Here is a 16,194-nt window from a genome sequence, read left to right on the forward strand (position 1 = left end):
GAAAAGGTGATGGTTTCTGAAATTTGTGAAGCAAATATTTTTCTATTATTGTTGATTCCACCCCTGACATTAGCCATGTTGATCAATTAGTGTTTATTATAAGATACATGTCACAAAAATGGTATCATCAAAGAATGATTTTTAGGTTTCCTTCCTATAGAGCATCACAATGCTGAAGTTTTCACAAAAAATAAGAAAACTACATTAAAATTTGATTTTATTTTTAATTTTTTGAATTTCTGCTTATTTTCATTAACAAATTGGCTGTGGCTATGTACATTGTAAAATAGATAATAGCATTGTTCTCTGTTATACAAGATCATTTCATAGTACCCGTGTACTATGAAGCCAATATCTTTTAGCAAGATGCCAAAGAAATACAAAGTAAAATTTCAGAAGAGATTTATGGACTTTAAAAAAAATCTCTTGGTTTTTTTGCTGTTTTTGGAAAGCACTCCTGACATGCATAAAACCTCCTGTCTTTTGCCCTTGGTCTAAAAACCTCCTGTTTTCCTCCTGCTTACAATTGCCTGATCTGAAGCTTTTTGAAAATCAAAAGTTGGCAGCTATGTTCTATGTTCCATAATTTGATCAGCCTCAGCTAAAAATAATCTTATTCTTCTTTTCTCTGCAGAATTCCATGTCCTTAAATGGGCTAATGTGAAAGCTTGTTTTCCTTGCACCTTATCCAGATTGGAAATGTATAAAAACCTTGAATATACTTCTAGTCCAGAGACTTCTATTAATCGAATCCCTTAAAAATATTGCAGAAATTTTTAACTCTTCTGTCTTTCGTTTTCTATCCATATGGGATAAAATTGACTTCAGAATCTTTCCAAAACACACCAGATTTTGGTAGGATTCTGAAGATTCCTTGCAAAACAGAGCAAAATCTTAAGTAATTTTGGTCTGTGTTTACTTTATCCAACAGTTAACTTAGTACAAATATGATTATGATATTGATCCTCTTATGTTTTTACAGAATAAAGAATACTTCTCTAAAAGTACTATTTTAAATGGCTGTTTAATGGGTGCTTAGCATAAAGAGTCTGGGGATTGTCTTCTTATGATGTTCTTCAGTTATGTCCCACTATGTGTGTAATGCCCTAATATGTGTGTAAATTCCTGTTATTACAGTATATAGTTGGGTCTCCATATTTGTGGATTTCTGTTTTTGCATTGGCAGTCACTAAATTTATCATACTAAAAATTTGGCTGCTGCTCACTGCATTCACCTTGAGTGATGGTGGGGCACGCTTATCTTCATTCTTGCAGTGAGCATCATCCGAATAAGATGGCTTGTGACCTTTGTGTGCTGGTGTGTGTGTGTGTGTCTGCATTAGGCTACTTGTGTGCTTAAAATATTACTGTGCCTATGTGAATACTCATGGGATCTAAATGAAGTACATCTAGTGTGGAAATTTGCTTTTAGTGGAAATTTGCCTTTAGCCAGCGGGTGGTTGGTTGGTGGAACAGACTTCCATCCCTTGTCGTGGAAGTTGATAGCCTAAATAAGTTTAAGGCTCAGCTGGACAGGTATTTTGAATGAACAGAGGGGTGAAGTGGAAGTGGTTATTTTTTATTTATTTTTATTTATTTATTTATTTATTTTATTTTATTTTTTTTTTTGGCTGATGCTGCATAAGCTTGCTTTCTTGCATTAAATGCCTTTACTAATGCTAAATGCTAAAAAGAGCCTAAAAGGGCCATGAAAGTAATGACTTTGAATGAGAAAGTGTGGATTCTAGATAAATGTCGAGAAGGGCTCACATGCGCGGCTGTAGGTCACATGTATCAATAAAAATAAAAATTGGTATCAATAAAAATACTGTACAATACATAAGGAAACTGAGATATCAGAGAGGCGCTGCAAACTGGTGGAATTCTTACTGCTTAATACGCATCTTATGTACGTGATAAAGTGATGTTAAAAATGGAGAATGCACTGTTCATTTGGATCGAAAACCAGCACAAGAAAAACTTGCCTGTGAACAGTCTTCCAAACCCCATGAAAAGTACATGGGTTTGAAAGACTGATAGTGGAAATGGACATCAATGAGATTAGAAGTGAGACCACATATACTTATGAAATGTACGAGGAAGTGTGTGGGAGATTTCGATCCTTTTACAGATAAGTTTGCTCTATTAGTTTGACGATTCATGGTGTATTCAGTAGTAAGAAAAGGTGGGGGGCATGCTGGATGAGGTAATGAAATTTTTGGATATGGCATTTGCATGGTAAGAATATACCCAGCTCCTTGACATAACATGGCTGGCCTCGACACAGCACTTGGAATCTCTACAGTCATATCTGGCAGAGTAGAGATTATACACTAGCTGATCCAGAAGCTTCTTAGAGACTTACTGATACGTTCAGTCCAGTTTACTAACTAGCAGCTGGCCTGTGAACACTGTTTTAGAGCTGTACCCTCAAAATGTAAGGAAGATTGGATCTTGCAGTGATGTCCATCACCACCTCAAAAGCTATCAATCATACTGCATGATGGAAGAGATGGGGAGGGTTTGCTGGAACTTTGCTCAGGAGATTAAACATGGGTTCCACTACTTGAAGCCTCCAATAAGCAAAGTGGTGGTATTGCACTGGTTAATGAGAGTCATCTACCACCTAGTATTGCCTGGTAATACAGGGGGGGGATGGCATTTTTCCTTGTGGTGTAGTTGCCACACCTTGACCCCCACTTACTTTGGTTCACACCTGGTTGGTCACCCACAGTGTGCCATATTTCAGGACTTGCACATGGGGGTTATACCCAGGGTTACTAATAGTCCCACCATCATGAAGGTGCAAGCAGAGAATTTGGCTGTCACAGATTGACTGGATTTTGCCGAAATTAGATCCACTTGACTTGAGTTTCACCTGAATATCAGTTCCATCAGCATTTTAGACTCGGTTGCAAGCACAGCTTGGAATATCTGAGAGAAGGTGTGTGTGACAACCCTTAAGGACCTCTGGTCTTTGAGAGTGTTGCAGACATTTTGCTTTACAGGCATGCCTGAAAAAAAATCTTGGTTTCACTTACCAGTTCAACATTAGTGGACTGTACTCTGTCTAGCTTCCTATGTTTACACAGAATTTTACTTCCGGATGTGTGGAATGTGTACAAGGTGGCACTCAAAATATTACACTTTTTTATCATCTGTTAAAACTGAACTGTTGAATTTTATTTAAAGTTGGTGGTAGTCTATGGTAATTCCTTAAAGATTTGCTAGAGAGCAGAAATGTCATGCATGTGAATTTTGTGTACTCCTGTCAGTAAGAAAAATGGCAGAGAAGGCATGCCATTTTGGTTACTGGCAGGAGCACACAGGATTTACAATCATGAACTGACAGTTGAGCAGATGGTTAAAGTTGGACTTTTATTTACCAAAACAAAGAGTGGAATTTGGATTATTTCAGCATTCTGTTCAACAGAATGCTTCAGTTGGATTTGAAAATGTTCCCAAAAAACATTACAGCTGCATCAACTTTCTGAAAACAATAAGCAGAGAAAGCTTCAATTTGCATGGGTAAGGGGTAGAAATGCAGTGAGACTTTTCTTGGGAGGTCCCTTGAAAGAGAAACTCTTCCAGGAAACCAGCTACACTTATAGACTTGAGTGCGATGATTGTTAAATTGTATCACGAAATTAAAATGTTGTCACATCATTACAACTTTAGCATATGCCTTAGAAAATGTTCATCAAAATGGAGTACAAATTGAACAACATTTGCCCCTGGCAGACATACCAGGGTATGTCTACCAGGGGCAAAGGTTGATGACGTTGTATGGCAGATATCATCCTTTAAGGGCACAAAGGATGATATGGTTGTACACGTTGGCACAAATGATATTAAGAGTAGGAGACCGGCAGAATTACTTAACAAATACAAGACAATGCTGAAAAAATGCCGTGAGTTAGGGTTGAATTTGAAAGTGTCTGCAATTCTGCCCAGACACGATAGGAGGAAGTATATGATGAGAGCCTTGTTGATCAATTCGGCCCTGGAGAGATTGTACAAGGCTCAAAGGGTAGAATTTTTCTCAGCCTGCTCTGTGCTTGTTAATAGGAGAGCCTACTTCTACAGGGATGGGATGCACTTAAATAGAAAGGGTGCAAGAATATTTGCTGATGCTATCGAGGCAGAGTTAGGGGGGGGTCGGAAAACTGATAGCTTGGGGGGGATGCACGGACTAATAGATTAACAGTAGGCACTGGCAGAGGTAAAAGTGATTCTTGCACTACTTCTATTGAAATACAATTGAGCAGCAGCCTGGAAATCAAGGCAATGGGAAATTCCAGGACTGCTGGGAGTCATAGTGGAACAAGTAAATACACGGGCTGTGTTAGGGTAATAAGAGTAGAAACAGGTGCATGTATACTTGCATGTACACCAATGCTAGGAGTATAGTTAATAAATTCGATGAGCTTGAAGTGCTAGTCAAGACATCAAAGGCAGATATTGTTGGGATATCAGAGACATGGTGTCACACAGACATAAGCAGTGCAGAACTGGAATTTGGGGAGTACAATGTGTACAGAAAGGATAATTATTTGACAGCAAGGGAGGAGGGATTATGCTGTTAGTTAAGAAACGCATGAAATCTAAGGAAGTGCATCCAATTGATGTTGGTGGACAATGCAATGTTGAGTCTGTTTGGTGTGACATAAGCACTGGAAAAGGAAAAATGAGAGTAGATGTGTGTTATACGTCTAATGAATCTGATGAGTATAATGAACAATTGTGCAGAGAAATAGAGTGGGCCAGTAAATTAAAATGTCTTATAATTGGGGATTTTAATTTCCTGGATATTGACTGGAATTTGTGGGTTGGTCCCTCACACACTTTTGTGAATTTATCCACAAAAGCAAAGCTTTTGTGGATTTATTGGATGATTGTTTTCTACAGCACCATGTTCAGGAGGCAATTACAGGTAGTAATACTCTTGATTTGATTATCAGTAATGATTCTTCATGCATCAAGAATCTGGAGATAAAGGAACCACTAGGTGGCAGTAATCACAATGTGCTGAAGTGGGATTTACTAAAAGAGGTAACTACCATCAGGGGTAAAGGGAATGGTTTTGCTTTCGTAAAGGCGACTGCGATGGTCTGAGACAATATTTAAATTCTATACGGGGAGACCAACTGATGATGTTACCAACAGCAAATTCAAAATGGCAAGCATTCAAAGAATTAATCTTGGAAGCTACTAGGCTTTTCATTCCAACAAAGAAATATTGTTCAAGATTTAGGCCTAAATGGATGTCAGATGAACTAATTAGACATGTGACAGAGAAGAAAAATGCATGGGATACATATAAATTAACATGTGACACAGAAGTCTGTGATAGATATAAGCTGGTCTGTAACCAAGTTACAAAGGAGGTTAGGCAGATTACGAGAATTCTTTGGCAAAGGATGCAAAGAAAAACAGCAAAGGGTTCTTTACTTATGTAAACTCTAAAAGGAAGGGGATGAATCAGATTGGTCCACTTGATATCGAAGGTTCAACTGTTTGTCATCCTGATCAAGTAGCTAACAAACTAAATGAATAATTTGCATCGACATTCACACATGAGGAGTTATTCAGGGAGTGGAATGCCAGAGGTGTATTCAACTCTGGCAGATAATCTTGTAATAACTGAGAGTAAAGTGGAGGAGAAATTGTTGAAGATAAACACAAGAAAGGTAACTGGGGGTGGATGGAATCTATCCAGTTATATTAAAGGCGGCAGCAAAGGAAGTAAGCAAACCCTTAGCCATAATTATGAGAGCTTTCCTGGACTCAGGGGAGGTACCCATGGACTGGAGATGTGCAAATGTGACCCCAATCCGCAAAGGAGGATCAAAGGGAGACACAGGTAATTACAGACCTGTTAGTTTAACTTCTGTTCCAGGGAAATTAATAGCTTAAAGAAGCATTGCAGGATCATCTAGACAAGACTTCAGTTATAGCTTGGACACAGCATGGGTTTGTTAAGGGGAAGTCTTGTCTGACTAATTTGATTGGATACTATGATCTAATTACAAAGGAACTGGATGCAAAAAATAACTTTGATATCATATATTTGGATCTTATAAAAGCCTTTGATACTGTTGCCCATGGAAGACTGCTGCACAAATTGGAGCAGTGTGTCATTGGAGGTAAATTGCTGGTATGGATAAAGGGATGGTTGAGTGGGAGAAGACAGAAAGTGGTAATCAATGGACACTGCTCTTCTTGGACTAATGTTATTAGTGGAGTCCCTCAGGGTTCAGTGTTGGGTCTATCGTTGTTTTCTGTATTTATAAATGATATTGATGATGCTATATGAGGCTTAATGTCCAAGTTTGCAGACGATATGAAGGTTGGCAAGGTTGTTATTGACACTAATGAATTACACTGCTGCAGTAGGTTCTAGAAAAGTTGAGCAGATGGGCTGAAAGGTGGCAAATGAAGTTTAACATTGGCAAATGTAAAGTACTACATATGGGAAACAGGAACCCCAGAGTAACATATCAACTCAGTGGTACTACACTGACAGTGGTAGAGAATGAAAAGGACCTGGGGGTAATTGTGCAGGCAGATATGAAGTTTTCTGAGCAGTGCAGACGGGCTGCAAGAGTAGCTCATGGTGTCTTGTCAATGATATAGAGGAATTTTTCTAGCAGGGATAAGGAGGTGATTATCCCCTTGTATAAGGCAATGGTCAGACCATACCTTTAGTACTGTATACAGGTCTGGAGGCCTCATTTTAAGAAGGATGTAGAGGTGTTGGAACGAGTACAGAGAAGGGCAACAAGATTAGTGAATGGAGCAAAGAGTTGCTCTTATGAAGAAAGGCTTAAGTTTTGAAAATTACAGTGTCTGAAGACTAGCTGCGAGGTGATCTGATTGAGGTGTATAAAAATCCTTGAATGGTTTTAGCATGCTCAATGCTGATGGGATTCTTTCTCTTGCTCAGAATAATCACCTGAGAAGGCATAAATTCAAATTGAGGCAAGACGGTTGTAGGATAGATGTGCGGAAGTTTGCCTTTAGCCAGTGGGTGGTTGATTGCTGGAACAAACTTCCATCTTTCGTTGTAGAATTTGATAGCTTAAATAGATTCAAGGTAAAACTTGACAAACATTTGGAGTGAGTGGATATGTGAAATAATGGTTTTTTTTTTTTTTTTTTTTGGCTAATGCTATATAAGCTTGCTTTCTTGCATAATGTGCTTTTGTTAATGCTAACGTCGTAAAATAAGAATACTTTCCAAGAATCTGATTGTGAAAATTCATGATTGTAACAGTTAATGATTAAATGAGTTTCTTAGGAAACATTTAATCATTATTAATTAATTAAGTAAAACAGTAATACCTGTATTATTTGAATACCCACACATTTAGGATTTTCACAGTTTAATGTAGTTGAAAAATGGACTTGACCATTTTTAAAAATATAACTTCATGTTTATATTTTATAACTTTTTCCCCCAACAGAATTGATATGCTTTTTTAAATATAATTTTTTCATTAAAAATAAATAATTACGTGTAATAAGTATGGCAGTTCTCTAGGAAATGGAAGCATTGGTGTACTGCAAACTAAATTTAAAAACCCAAAAACTGTTCAGAAATGAAACAGACTAGGTAATCCTGTCGGGTCCTGTGCTTGATACAGTTATTATGATTGGGAGCACCACCACTTCAGGAATGAGTAAAAATTGAAGTTGGCAAGAGTTTACAAGGATAAGACATCTAGCAACTGCTATACATAGAGTAAGCCTGTCTGCTCTCTCAAAGTACTAGCAGTTACAGCTATTCTTGGTAACATCACACTGAACTCCAGTAAGTACAGCAGACTCTTGATTTACCAGGATCAGATTAACCGGGACACTTCAAGACCCCAAATAAATAAAAAAAAAATAAATAAAATAACCAGAAATCATAAAATTCAAGTAATATACGTAGAATGTTTATACCTAGAATAGACATAAACAGATGTTTTGCAAGTCGTAAATAAGCGACAAACAGGGCGTTATAAAGTCGTCATTGGGAGATTATTATCTTGCAACCCCCATTGTCTTCACACCCGATACTAAAAAAAAAAAAAAAAAAAAGAGAAATGTTTAGTTTGTTTTAGTGTGTCGCTTCGATTGTTCTGTTTCGTCGCACCGCAAAGAGAAAAATTGTTTCGTTATTTATGTCAGCAGGGATAACGAAAATTTTTTTTCTTCAGAAACCGCGAAAATGATGGGTAAACGCAAATGAGTTGCACTTTCAATTAAACAAAAACTTGATAATATTCAAAAGCTTGAAAACGGTGCATCCGTTAAATCTATAATGAATCATTATAATGTTGGTGACCAAACCATACGTGACATTGTAAAAAATAAAGAGAAGCTATTAGATTTAAAATCGACATTGAAAAAAATAAAGGCAAGCATTGTATTGGACACACGAGTAGTGCATGGTAAGTTTTTTTATCTATCGGCATATTTTTTACGTAAGTTGCTGAACATTATTAGATCTAGTAGTAAGTCCCCGACTTATGTAACTTCGAACTTACGTTAATTTTTTTAAACTCAAATTTTTTTTTTTCTTTTTTAGGATTGTTTTTTTTTTTTTTTTTTTTGGTAGTTGTTGGCGCATCGGCTTCTGTGGCCATAGTGCACCTCCCAAGGTTTTTGCAGTACTTTGATCCAAGCCCGAGGCGGGATTCGAACCCGCGACCTTTGGGTTGCCAGGCAGGCACTTTACCAACCTGGCTAGCCCGGTCGGCTTTTAGGATTGTAAAATTTAAAACAGAATAATAATAGTAAGCAATCAATAAAGACGATCATGGCATGCACAAATTGCACAAGCGAGATATGGAGTCACAAGCTTAAAAATAGGAATGAAGGGAAGATTTTTAAAATTTATTTAGGTTTTTTTTATATGGCTGAAGATTTCAGTGGAGGCGACACACATTTCACCATAATAACGTAAAATCCCACAGAATTCCAGCTATCAGTTTTATTGAAAATGCAAGGCAATTATTATAAACGGGTAGTAAATTCGATAGTTTACTACCCGTTTATAATAAATTGCATTAACAGAAAAGCCCAATAACCCGGAACATGCAAATTGTTTTATGGTAGTGACCTCCAGTAAGGTGTTTTTGTAAAATGTGAGCGCACGTGGGGTGATAATAGTGAGCCTTAACCCTGTGAAAGTTTTTACACAAAATTTCATTTTGACCGTTATCATGGTGACAGTGGTACTAGTAAATCTATTAAAAAAAAAGGAAAGCTATCAATTCGGATCAGAAAATTAAAATAAGGATGTTTGAAAATGGTCAAACATGAACAAGTATCGCACGGAATTTAGATTTGTCAGTGTCAGCATGAACATAATAATAAAGGAAAAAGACAATACGAGAAGCTGTGAAGGGATTGGCACCAATGAAGTCAACTATGATAACCAAAGCTACGAAATACATATCAGTGTTTACTGTACAATTTCTTCCTTTAATGTTTTCGTATGTGCCACTCCAACAACTTCACCGCTGTCCACAGATAAAGTTTTTAATTGAACTAATTAAAAATATATAACTATTTTTCTATATATATAACTAATATATAAAAAATATATAACTAATTGAAAAATATATAACTATTTTTCTTCATTCTTCTGAGGATATTATGTGGTTTTTGTAATTTTGGCACATTACGGATATAAGAGCAATATTTTATTAGTCATTCCCTAGTTATGTGAAACTCGACTTACTTAAGAAGTCCTGGAACGTATGTCGGGAACTTACTGTATTTTAGGATTAACAGGGAAATCTATTATCCGGGATTTTTATTTTACCATCTATCCCGGAAAATCGAGAGTCTACTATATTGTCTTATGTTATTATTTGTAAAAAAAGTTTATGAATCTTATACCAAAATATGGACTGCTCTTGGGTTAACTGAAAATTTAGTTGTCTTAAATATCTCATTGAAATGCAAGAAAGCAGGAGAAAATGAAGATGAGGTTGACAGTTGTATCATAAATAATGATTAAGAATATATATTTTTTTAAGTTTTATGTTCATATAATAAAAAATCATGTTCATTTCTTTGGAATGGAAAAAAAAAATTATTAAATAATCCACTGTGCTTGTTATGATAATTTTTAAATTCTGGTTAATTTACTTTGCTTGATATTGGGTTCTGATTCCTTTACTTAGGATAGTTATCCCTTTTTCTCTCCTATTTCTTTGGTCCAAGAGCTTGATGGAGTAAGAATCATTAGCAACAATCTGCATGAGCTACTTCAGAAAGTACCAGGTAAGTATGGACTTAATTAAAGGTTTAAAAATTATATTCTGTTATTTTTAAGAAGACTAACAGAATTTTGAATGAGCATCAAGAAAGTCACAAACTTAACTTTGACTTTTAACTGTGCATATCAGATCCAGAACACAAAAACTTAGTGAACTGATGCTGTTTTTATTACCCTTTGACGTGGGCACCCCTATCTGCAGAGGGAATCTCCCATTGATTCTGCTGATCTTTCAGATTAGCATCATTGGATCTGCCTGCACTCCAGGTTCCAGGCTACCATCATAGGAATACAGTGTTTTTCATGTGCTGTGACTCATAGAGAGACTAGGAAAGAGGGACCTGGTAGTGTTGCTGGGCACTTTGGGCAGATGCCAAGGTAGTAGTAATAGTAGTAGTAGTGGCACATGATGCAAGAAAGCAAGTGTATGAGCTTATGCAGCATCAGCCAAAAAAAAAAAAAAAAAAAAAAAATATATAAAATAATTCCTTCTAAATGTTTGTCCAGTTCTTCCTTAAATTTATTTAACCTATCAACTTCCACAACGAGGGATGGAAGTTTGTTCCAGCAATTAACCACTTGCTGGCTAAAGGCAAATTTCCGCACATCTATTCTACATCTGTCTTTCCTCAATTTGAATTTATGCTCCCTTAGGTTCATAATCTGAACAAGCGGAAGAATCCCATCAGAATTCAGCATGATCAACCCATTCAAGGCCTTATCACCTCAATCAGATCACCTCGCAGGTACCTAGTCTCCAGCCGCTGGAATTTGCAGAACATATGCCTCTCTTGGTAAGAGGATCCCTTCATTCCCCCTCACCAATCTTGTTGCCCTTCTCTGTACATGCTCAAGCAAATCTACATCCTTCCTAAAATGAGACCTCCAGAACTGCACGCAGTACTCAAGGTGTGGCCTGAGCATTGCCTTATACATAGGGACAATCACCTCCTTTTCCCTGCTAGCAAAATTGCTGTATATCATTGAGAAAACCCCAAGACCTGCCCTGGCAGCCTGTCTGCATTGCTTAGAAAACTTCATATCTGACTGCACAATTACTCCCAGGTCTTTTTCATTTTCTACCACCTTAAGTGTAGTACCACACAGTTGATACGTTTCTCTGGGGTTACTTCTACCCATATGCAGTACTTAGCATTTGTCAATGTTAAACTTCAGTTGCCACTTCTCAGCCTATCTGCCCAAATTTTCTAGATCCTGTTGCAGTAGCACACTGCCATTACTGTCATTAACAACCCTGCCAACCTTTGTATCATCTGCAAACTTCGACACTAAGCCTGATATACCTTCATTAATATCATTGATAAATATACAAAACAACAGTGGACCCAACACCGAACCCTGTGGGACTTCACTAATAACATTAGTCCACGAAGAGCAGCACCCATTGATTACCACCCTCTGTCTTCTCTCACTCAACCATCCTTTTATCCATTGTAGCAACTTACCCTTAATACCATTCTGCTCCATTTTGTACCATGCACAACAGTTTCAAAAGGTTTCCTGAAATCCAAGTATATGATATCAAAATTATTTTTTTGCATTTAGTTCCTTTGTAACCACATCATAATATCCTACCAAATTTGTAAGACAAGACTTTTCCTTAACAAATCCATGCTGTGTCTGAATTATTGCTGCAGTCTTGTCTAGATGATCCTTAAATGCATCTTTAACCAGTGACTCCGTTATTTTACCCTGAACAGAAGTTAAACTAACTGGTCTGTAATTACTCGTGTCACCCTTTGTGAATTGGGGATACATTTGCATCAACAACACAGCACTTTGGCCTCTGATTCAACAAGCATTAGCATTGGTAAAGGCACATGATACAAGAAAGCAAACTTATATAGCATCAGCCAAAAAAAAAAAAAAACTTCTCATTTCACCCATCCACTTGTTCCAGATGTTTGTCTAGTTCTGCCTTGAATCTATCTAAGCTATCAACTTCTGCAAGATGGGAGTTTCTGGGATTACTTGCCCAGGATTAATTGGCTAGGGGATTTGTCTGCAAGGATTGATGACATGCCCCTTGCCCCTACCCTCATTAGCATTAGCTGAGGCATATGGTGCAAGAAAGCAAGTTATACAGCATCAGCAAAAAAAAAAAAAAAAACTTCCCATTTCACTCATTCGGTCACTCCAAATGTTTGTCTAGTTCAGCCTTAAATTTATTTAAGCTATCAACAGATGGGATGGAAGTCTGTTCCAGCATTCAACTACCCGCTGGCTAAAGGCAAACTACTGCACATCTATTCTGTAACTGTCTTTCCTCAATTTGAATCTATGCCCCCCTCAAGTTCGTAATCTGAGAAAGCGGGAGATTCACAAACCATTCAAGGCCTTATACACCTCAGTTATATCACCTTGCAGGTACCTAATCTCCAGATGCTGCAACTTGCAGAACTTAAGCCTTTCTTGGTAAGAGCACCCCTTTGTTCCTCTCACCAATTTTATTGCCCTTCTTTGTACTCGTTCTAGCAACTCTACATTCTTCCTAAAATGAGGCCTCCAGATCTGTATGCAGTACTCAAGTAGTGCCATAACCATTGCCTTATACAAAGGGAAAATCCCTCCTTGTCTCTGCTAGCAAAATTGCTATATATCATTGACAAGACTTCATGACCTGCTCAGGCAGCCCATCTGCACTGCTCAGAGAACTTCATATCTGACTGCACAATTACCTCCAGGTCTCTATCATTCTCTACTACCCTGAGGGGTAACACGACAGAGTTGGTACATTTTTCTGGGATTACTGCTACCCATATGCAGTATTTGCATTTGTCAATGTTAAACTCCAGTTGCCACTTCTCAGCCCATCTGCCCAACTTTTCCAGATCCTCTTGCAGTGGTATACTGTCTTTAGTGTCATTAACAACCCTGCTAACCTTTGTATCATCTGCAAACTTGGACATTAAACCTGATATACTTTCATCGATATCATTGATAAACACACAAGGCAACAATGGTTCTAACGCTGAACCCTGGGGGACTCCACTAATAACATTAGTCCACTAAGAGCAGTGTTCATATATTACACTCTCTGTCATCTCCCACTCAACTATCCATTTATCCACTGTAACAACTTTCCCTTAATTCTATACCGCTCCAATTTGTACAGCAGTCTTCCATGCAATGATATCAAAAGCTTTTCTGAAATTCAAGTATATGATATCAAAATTATTTTTTGCATCCAGTTCCTTTGTGACCACATCATAGTATCCAATCAAATTAGTCACACAAGACTTCTCCTAAACAAACCTATGCTGTGTCTGAACTATTACTGTAGTCTTGTCTAGATGATCCTTCAATGCTCTTTAACCAGTGATTCCATTATTTTCCCCGGAACAAAATAAACTAACAGGTCTATAATTATTTTTGTTGCCCTTTGAGCCCCCTTTGCAAATTGGGGATTCATTTGCACACCTCCAGTTCATGGGGACCTTCCCTGAATTCTAAGGATGCTTTCCAAATTATGGCTAAGTGTTTGCTTACTCTCCTGGCTGCCTCCTTCAATATGACTGGGTAGATTCCATCCACCCCATGTGCCTTTTTTTATTTAACTTCGACAATTTCACCTCCACTTTGCTCTTCATTATTAAAAAATCATTTATCTCCCTATTAGAGTTTAGTAAACTTCTGTCTTCCCCTTCCTTACAGAATTGCTCATGTATGAATATTGATGCAAAATACTCATTCAGTTTGTCAGCTATCTGAGCAGGATCATCACAGTTGAATCATCAATATCAAGTGGACCAATCTGATTCATCTCCCCCTTTGTAGAGTTTACAAAAATGAAGAAGTCTTTGTTGTTTTTCTTTCAATCGTTTGCCAAGGATTTCTCGTAATCAACCTTCGCTTCCTTAGCTTTCTTTATGACTTGATTACAGACTAGCTTATCTCTACCATAGGCTTCTATGCCACCGGAAACTTTATATGCATCCCATGCATTTTTTATTCTCTGCCACAAGCTTCATTATTTCATCTGACATCCATTTAGGTCTAAATCTTGAACAGTATTTCTTAGTTGGTATGAAAAGCCTAGTAGCTTCCAAGACTAATTCCTTGATGGCTTCCCATTTAGAATTTTCTGTTTTTAACATCATCAGTTGATCCCACCGTATGGAATGTAAAAATTGTCCGAGACCACTGTAGTCACCTTTACAAAAGCAAAAACTTTTCCCTTTATTCCATTGATAGTAGTTACATCTTTAAATAAATCCCACATCAGTACACTGTGTCACTATCACCTAGTGGGTCCTGTATCTTCAAATTCTTAATGCATGAATAATCACTGCTGATAATCAGATCAAGAGTATTACTCTCTCTTGTTGTCCCTTGAATATGTTTCTGTAGAAAATAATCCTCCAATAAATCCACAAAAGTCTTGCTAGAGTGCGAGTGACCAACCCTAAAGCTCCAATCAATATCTGGAAAGTTAAATTCTCCCATTACAAGACATTGTGATTTACTGGTCCGATCTATTTCTCTGCACAATTGTTCATTCTACTCATCAGAGTCATTAGGCCTATAACGTACTCCTACTCTCATTTTCCATTTCCCAGTGCTTATGTCACACCAAACTGACTCAACATTGCACTGTCCACCAATGTCAACCGAATGCCCCTCCTTAGATTTTATGTGTTTCTTAACTAACAGCATAACCCCTCCTCCATTCCTGCCCTGTCTACCCTTTCTGTACACATTGTACTCCCCAAATTCCAATTCAATACTGCTTATATCTGTGTGACATCATGTCTCTGATATCCCAACAATATCTGCCTTTGATGTCTTGATCAGCTTCAAATTCATCAGATTTATTCTATACTTCTAGTATTAGTTGGTATGAAAGTGTACATGCACCTGTTCTTACTTTTAGTTACTGTAACACAGCCCATGTATTTACTTGTTCCATGACGTCTCACATCCAGTTCTGGGGATTTCAGTTCTTAAAATCCCCAGCAACCTGCTCTCCAGTCTGCTGCTCATCCTAATAGAAGCATTGCGAGAATCAGTTTCACTTCTGCCTGTGGCTACTGTTAATCTTTTAGTCTGTGAATCCTCTGAAGCTAGCATTTTTCTGACCCACCTAACACTGCCTCAATAGCATCAACAAATATTCTGCACCCTTTCTATTTAAGTGTATCCCATCCCTGTAAAAGCAGTCTCTCCTGTTAGCAAGCACAAACCAAGCTGAAAAGAATTCTACCCCGCAGACCTCATGGTCTGAGGGACAAGTTCGTGCTTGTGGAGATGTGGTCATGGTGTTTGGACGATCCTGTTATCCTACTCCTGAGTTCATTTATTGTGTGGTGGGTAGTGGACACCCCTTTGGGCTCTGTGGTGGGTGTATGGGGGAGACTGGGCACCGAAGCCACAGGTATGTGGCTTTAAATTCTTCTGAATGAATTCATTCCATGACCTTGAGTCAGACATTACCCCTGCAAGGAGACCCAGAACAGAAGCACCATCAGGGCTTATACCTAGGTTCTTTATTATGCATTCCAACATTGAGAAACCTATTGGAAAGTTATCCACATTTTTTGTACAGAAGGGTCTAGGGGAGGATTGGCAGGTCCTCCCAAGTCAGTTAGGAAATTTCATTTTAGAGATGTGTTAATTGAAACAAAAATCGAAAGACGTTCGGAGTGACTTCTCAGGAAACTGCCATTGGAGTAATAGCAATTACTGTAATGCTACGCAAAACACTTTTAATTCTTCATGAAGCATCATCTCTCAGTGTGACCTCCTGGTTGTGTCAGTGGAGGCAGTCTTCACTGAATTAAAATTCCAAGGAGTAATGGCAGCCCAAAGAATGCTTTTTTGTGAGGATATAAATCCAGTTCCAACAAGAAACATCATCTGTATTTTTAATGCTCCAACATCATCTAACTCCATTACAG

At 37.8% G+C, this 16,194-nt stretch overlaps 1 protein-coding gene across 3 annotated transcripts in view; it reads left to right on the forward strand.

Moving 5' to 3' along the window:
* The window catches only part of Vps16A (vacuolar protein sorting 16), a 489,369-nt gene that overhangs the window by 177,996 nt on the left and 295,179 nt on the right, over window positions 1-16,194 (forward strand). For all 3 annotated transcript variants that reach the window (XM_090381825.1, XM_090381827.1, XM_090381826.1), the window contains one exon: window positions 10,187-10,281. In XM_090381825.1, the coding sequence (XP_090237951.1) occupies window positions 10,187-10,281 (95 nt within the window). The remainder of the gene's footprint in view (window positions 1-10,186; window positions 10,282-16,194) is intronic.

The sequence above is a fragment of the Mastigoproctus giganteus genome, chromosome 9 (assembly GCF_048544385.1).
Source record: "Mastigoproctus giganteus isolate SK-2022 chromosome 9, ASM4854438v1, whole genome shotgun sequence".
Classification (NCBI taxonomy): domain Eukaryota; kingdom Metazoa; phylum Arthropoda; class Arachnida; order Uropygi; family Thelyphonidae; genus Mastigoproctus; species Mastigoproctus giganteus.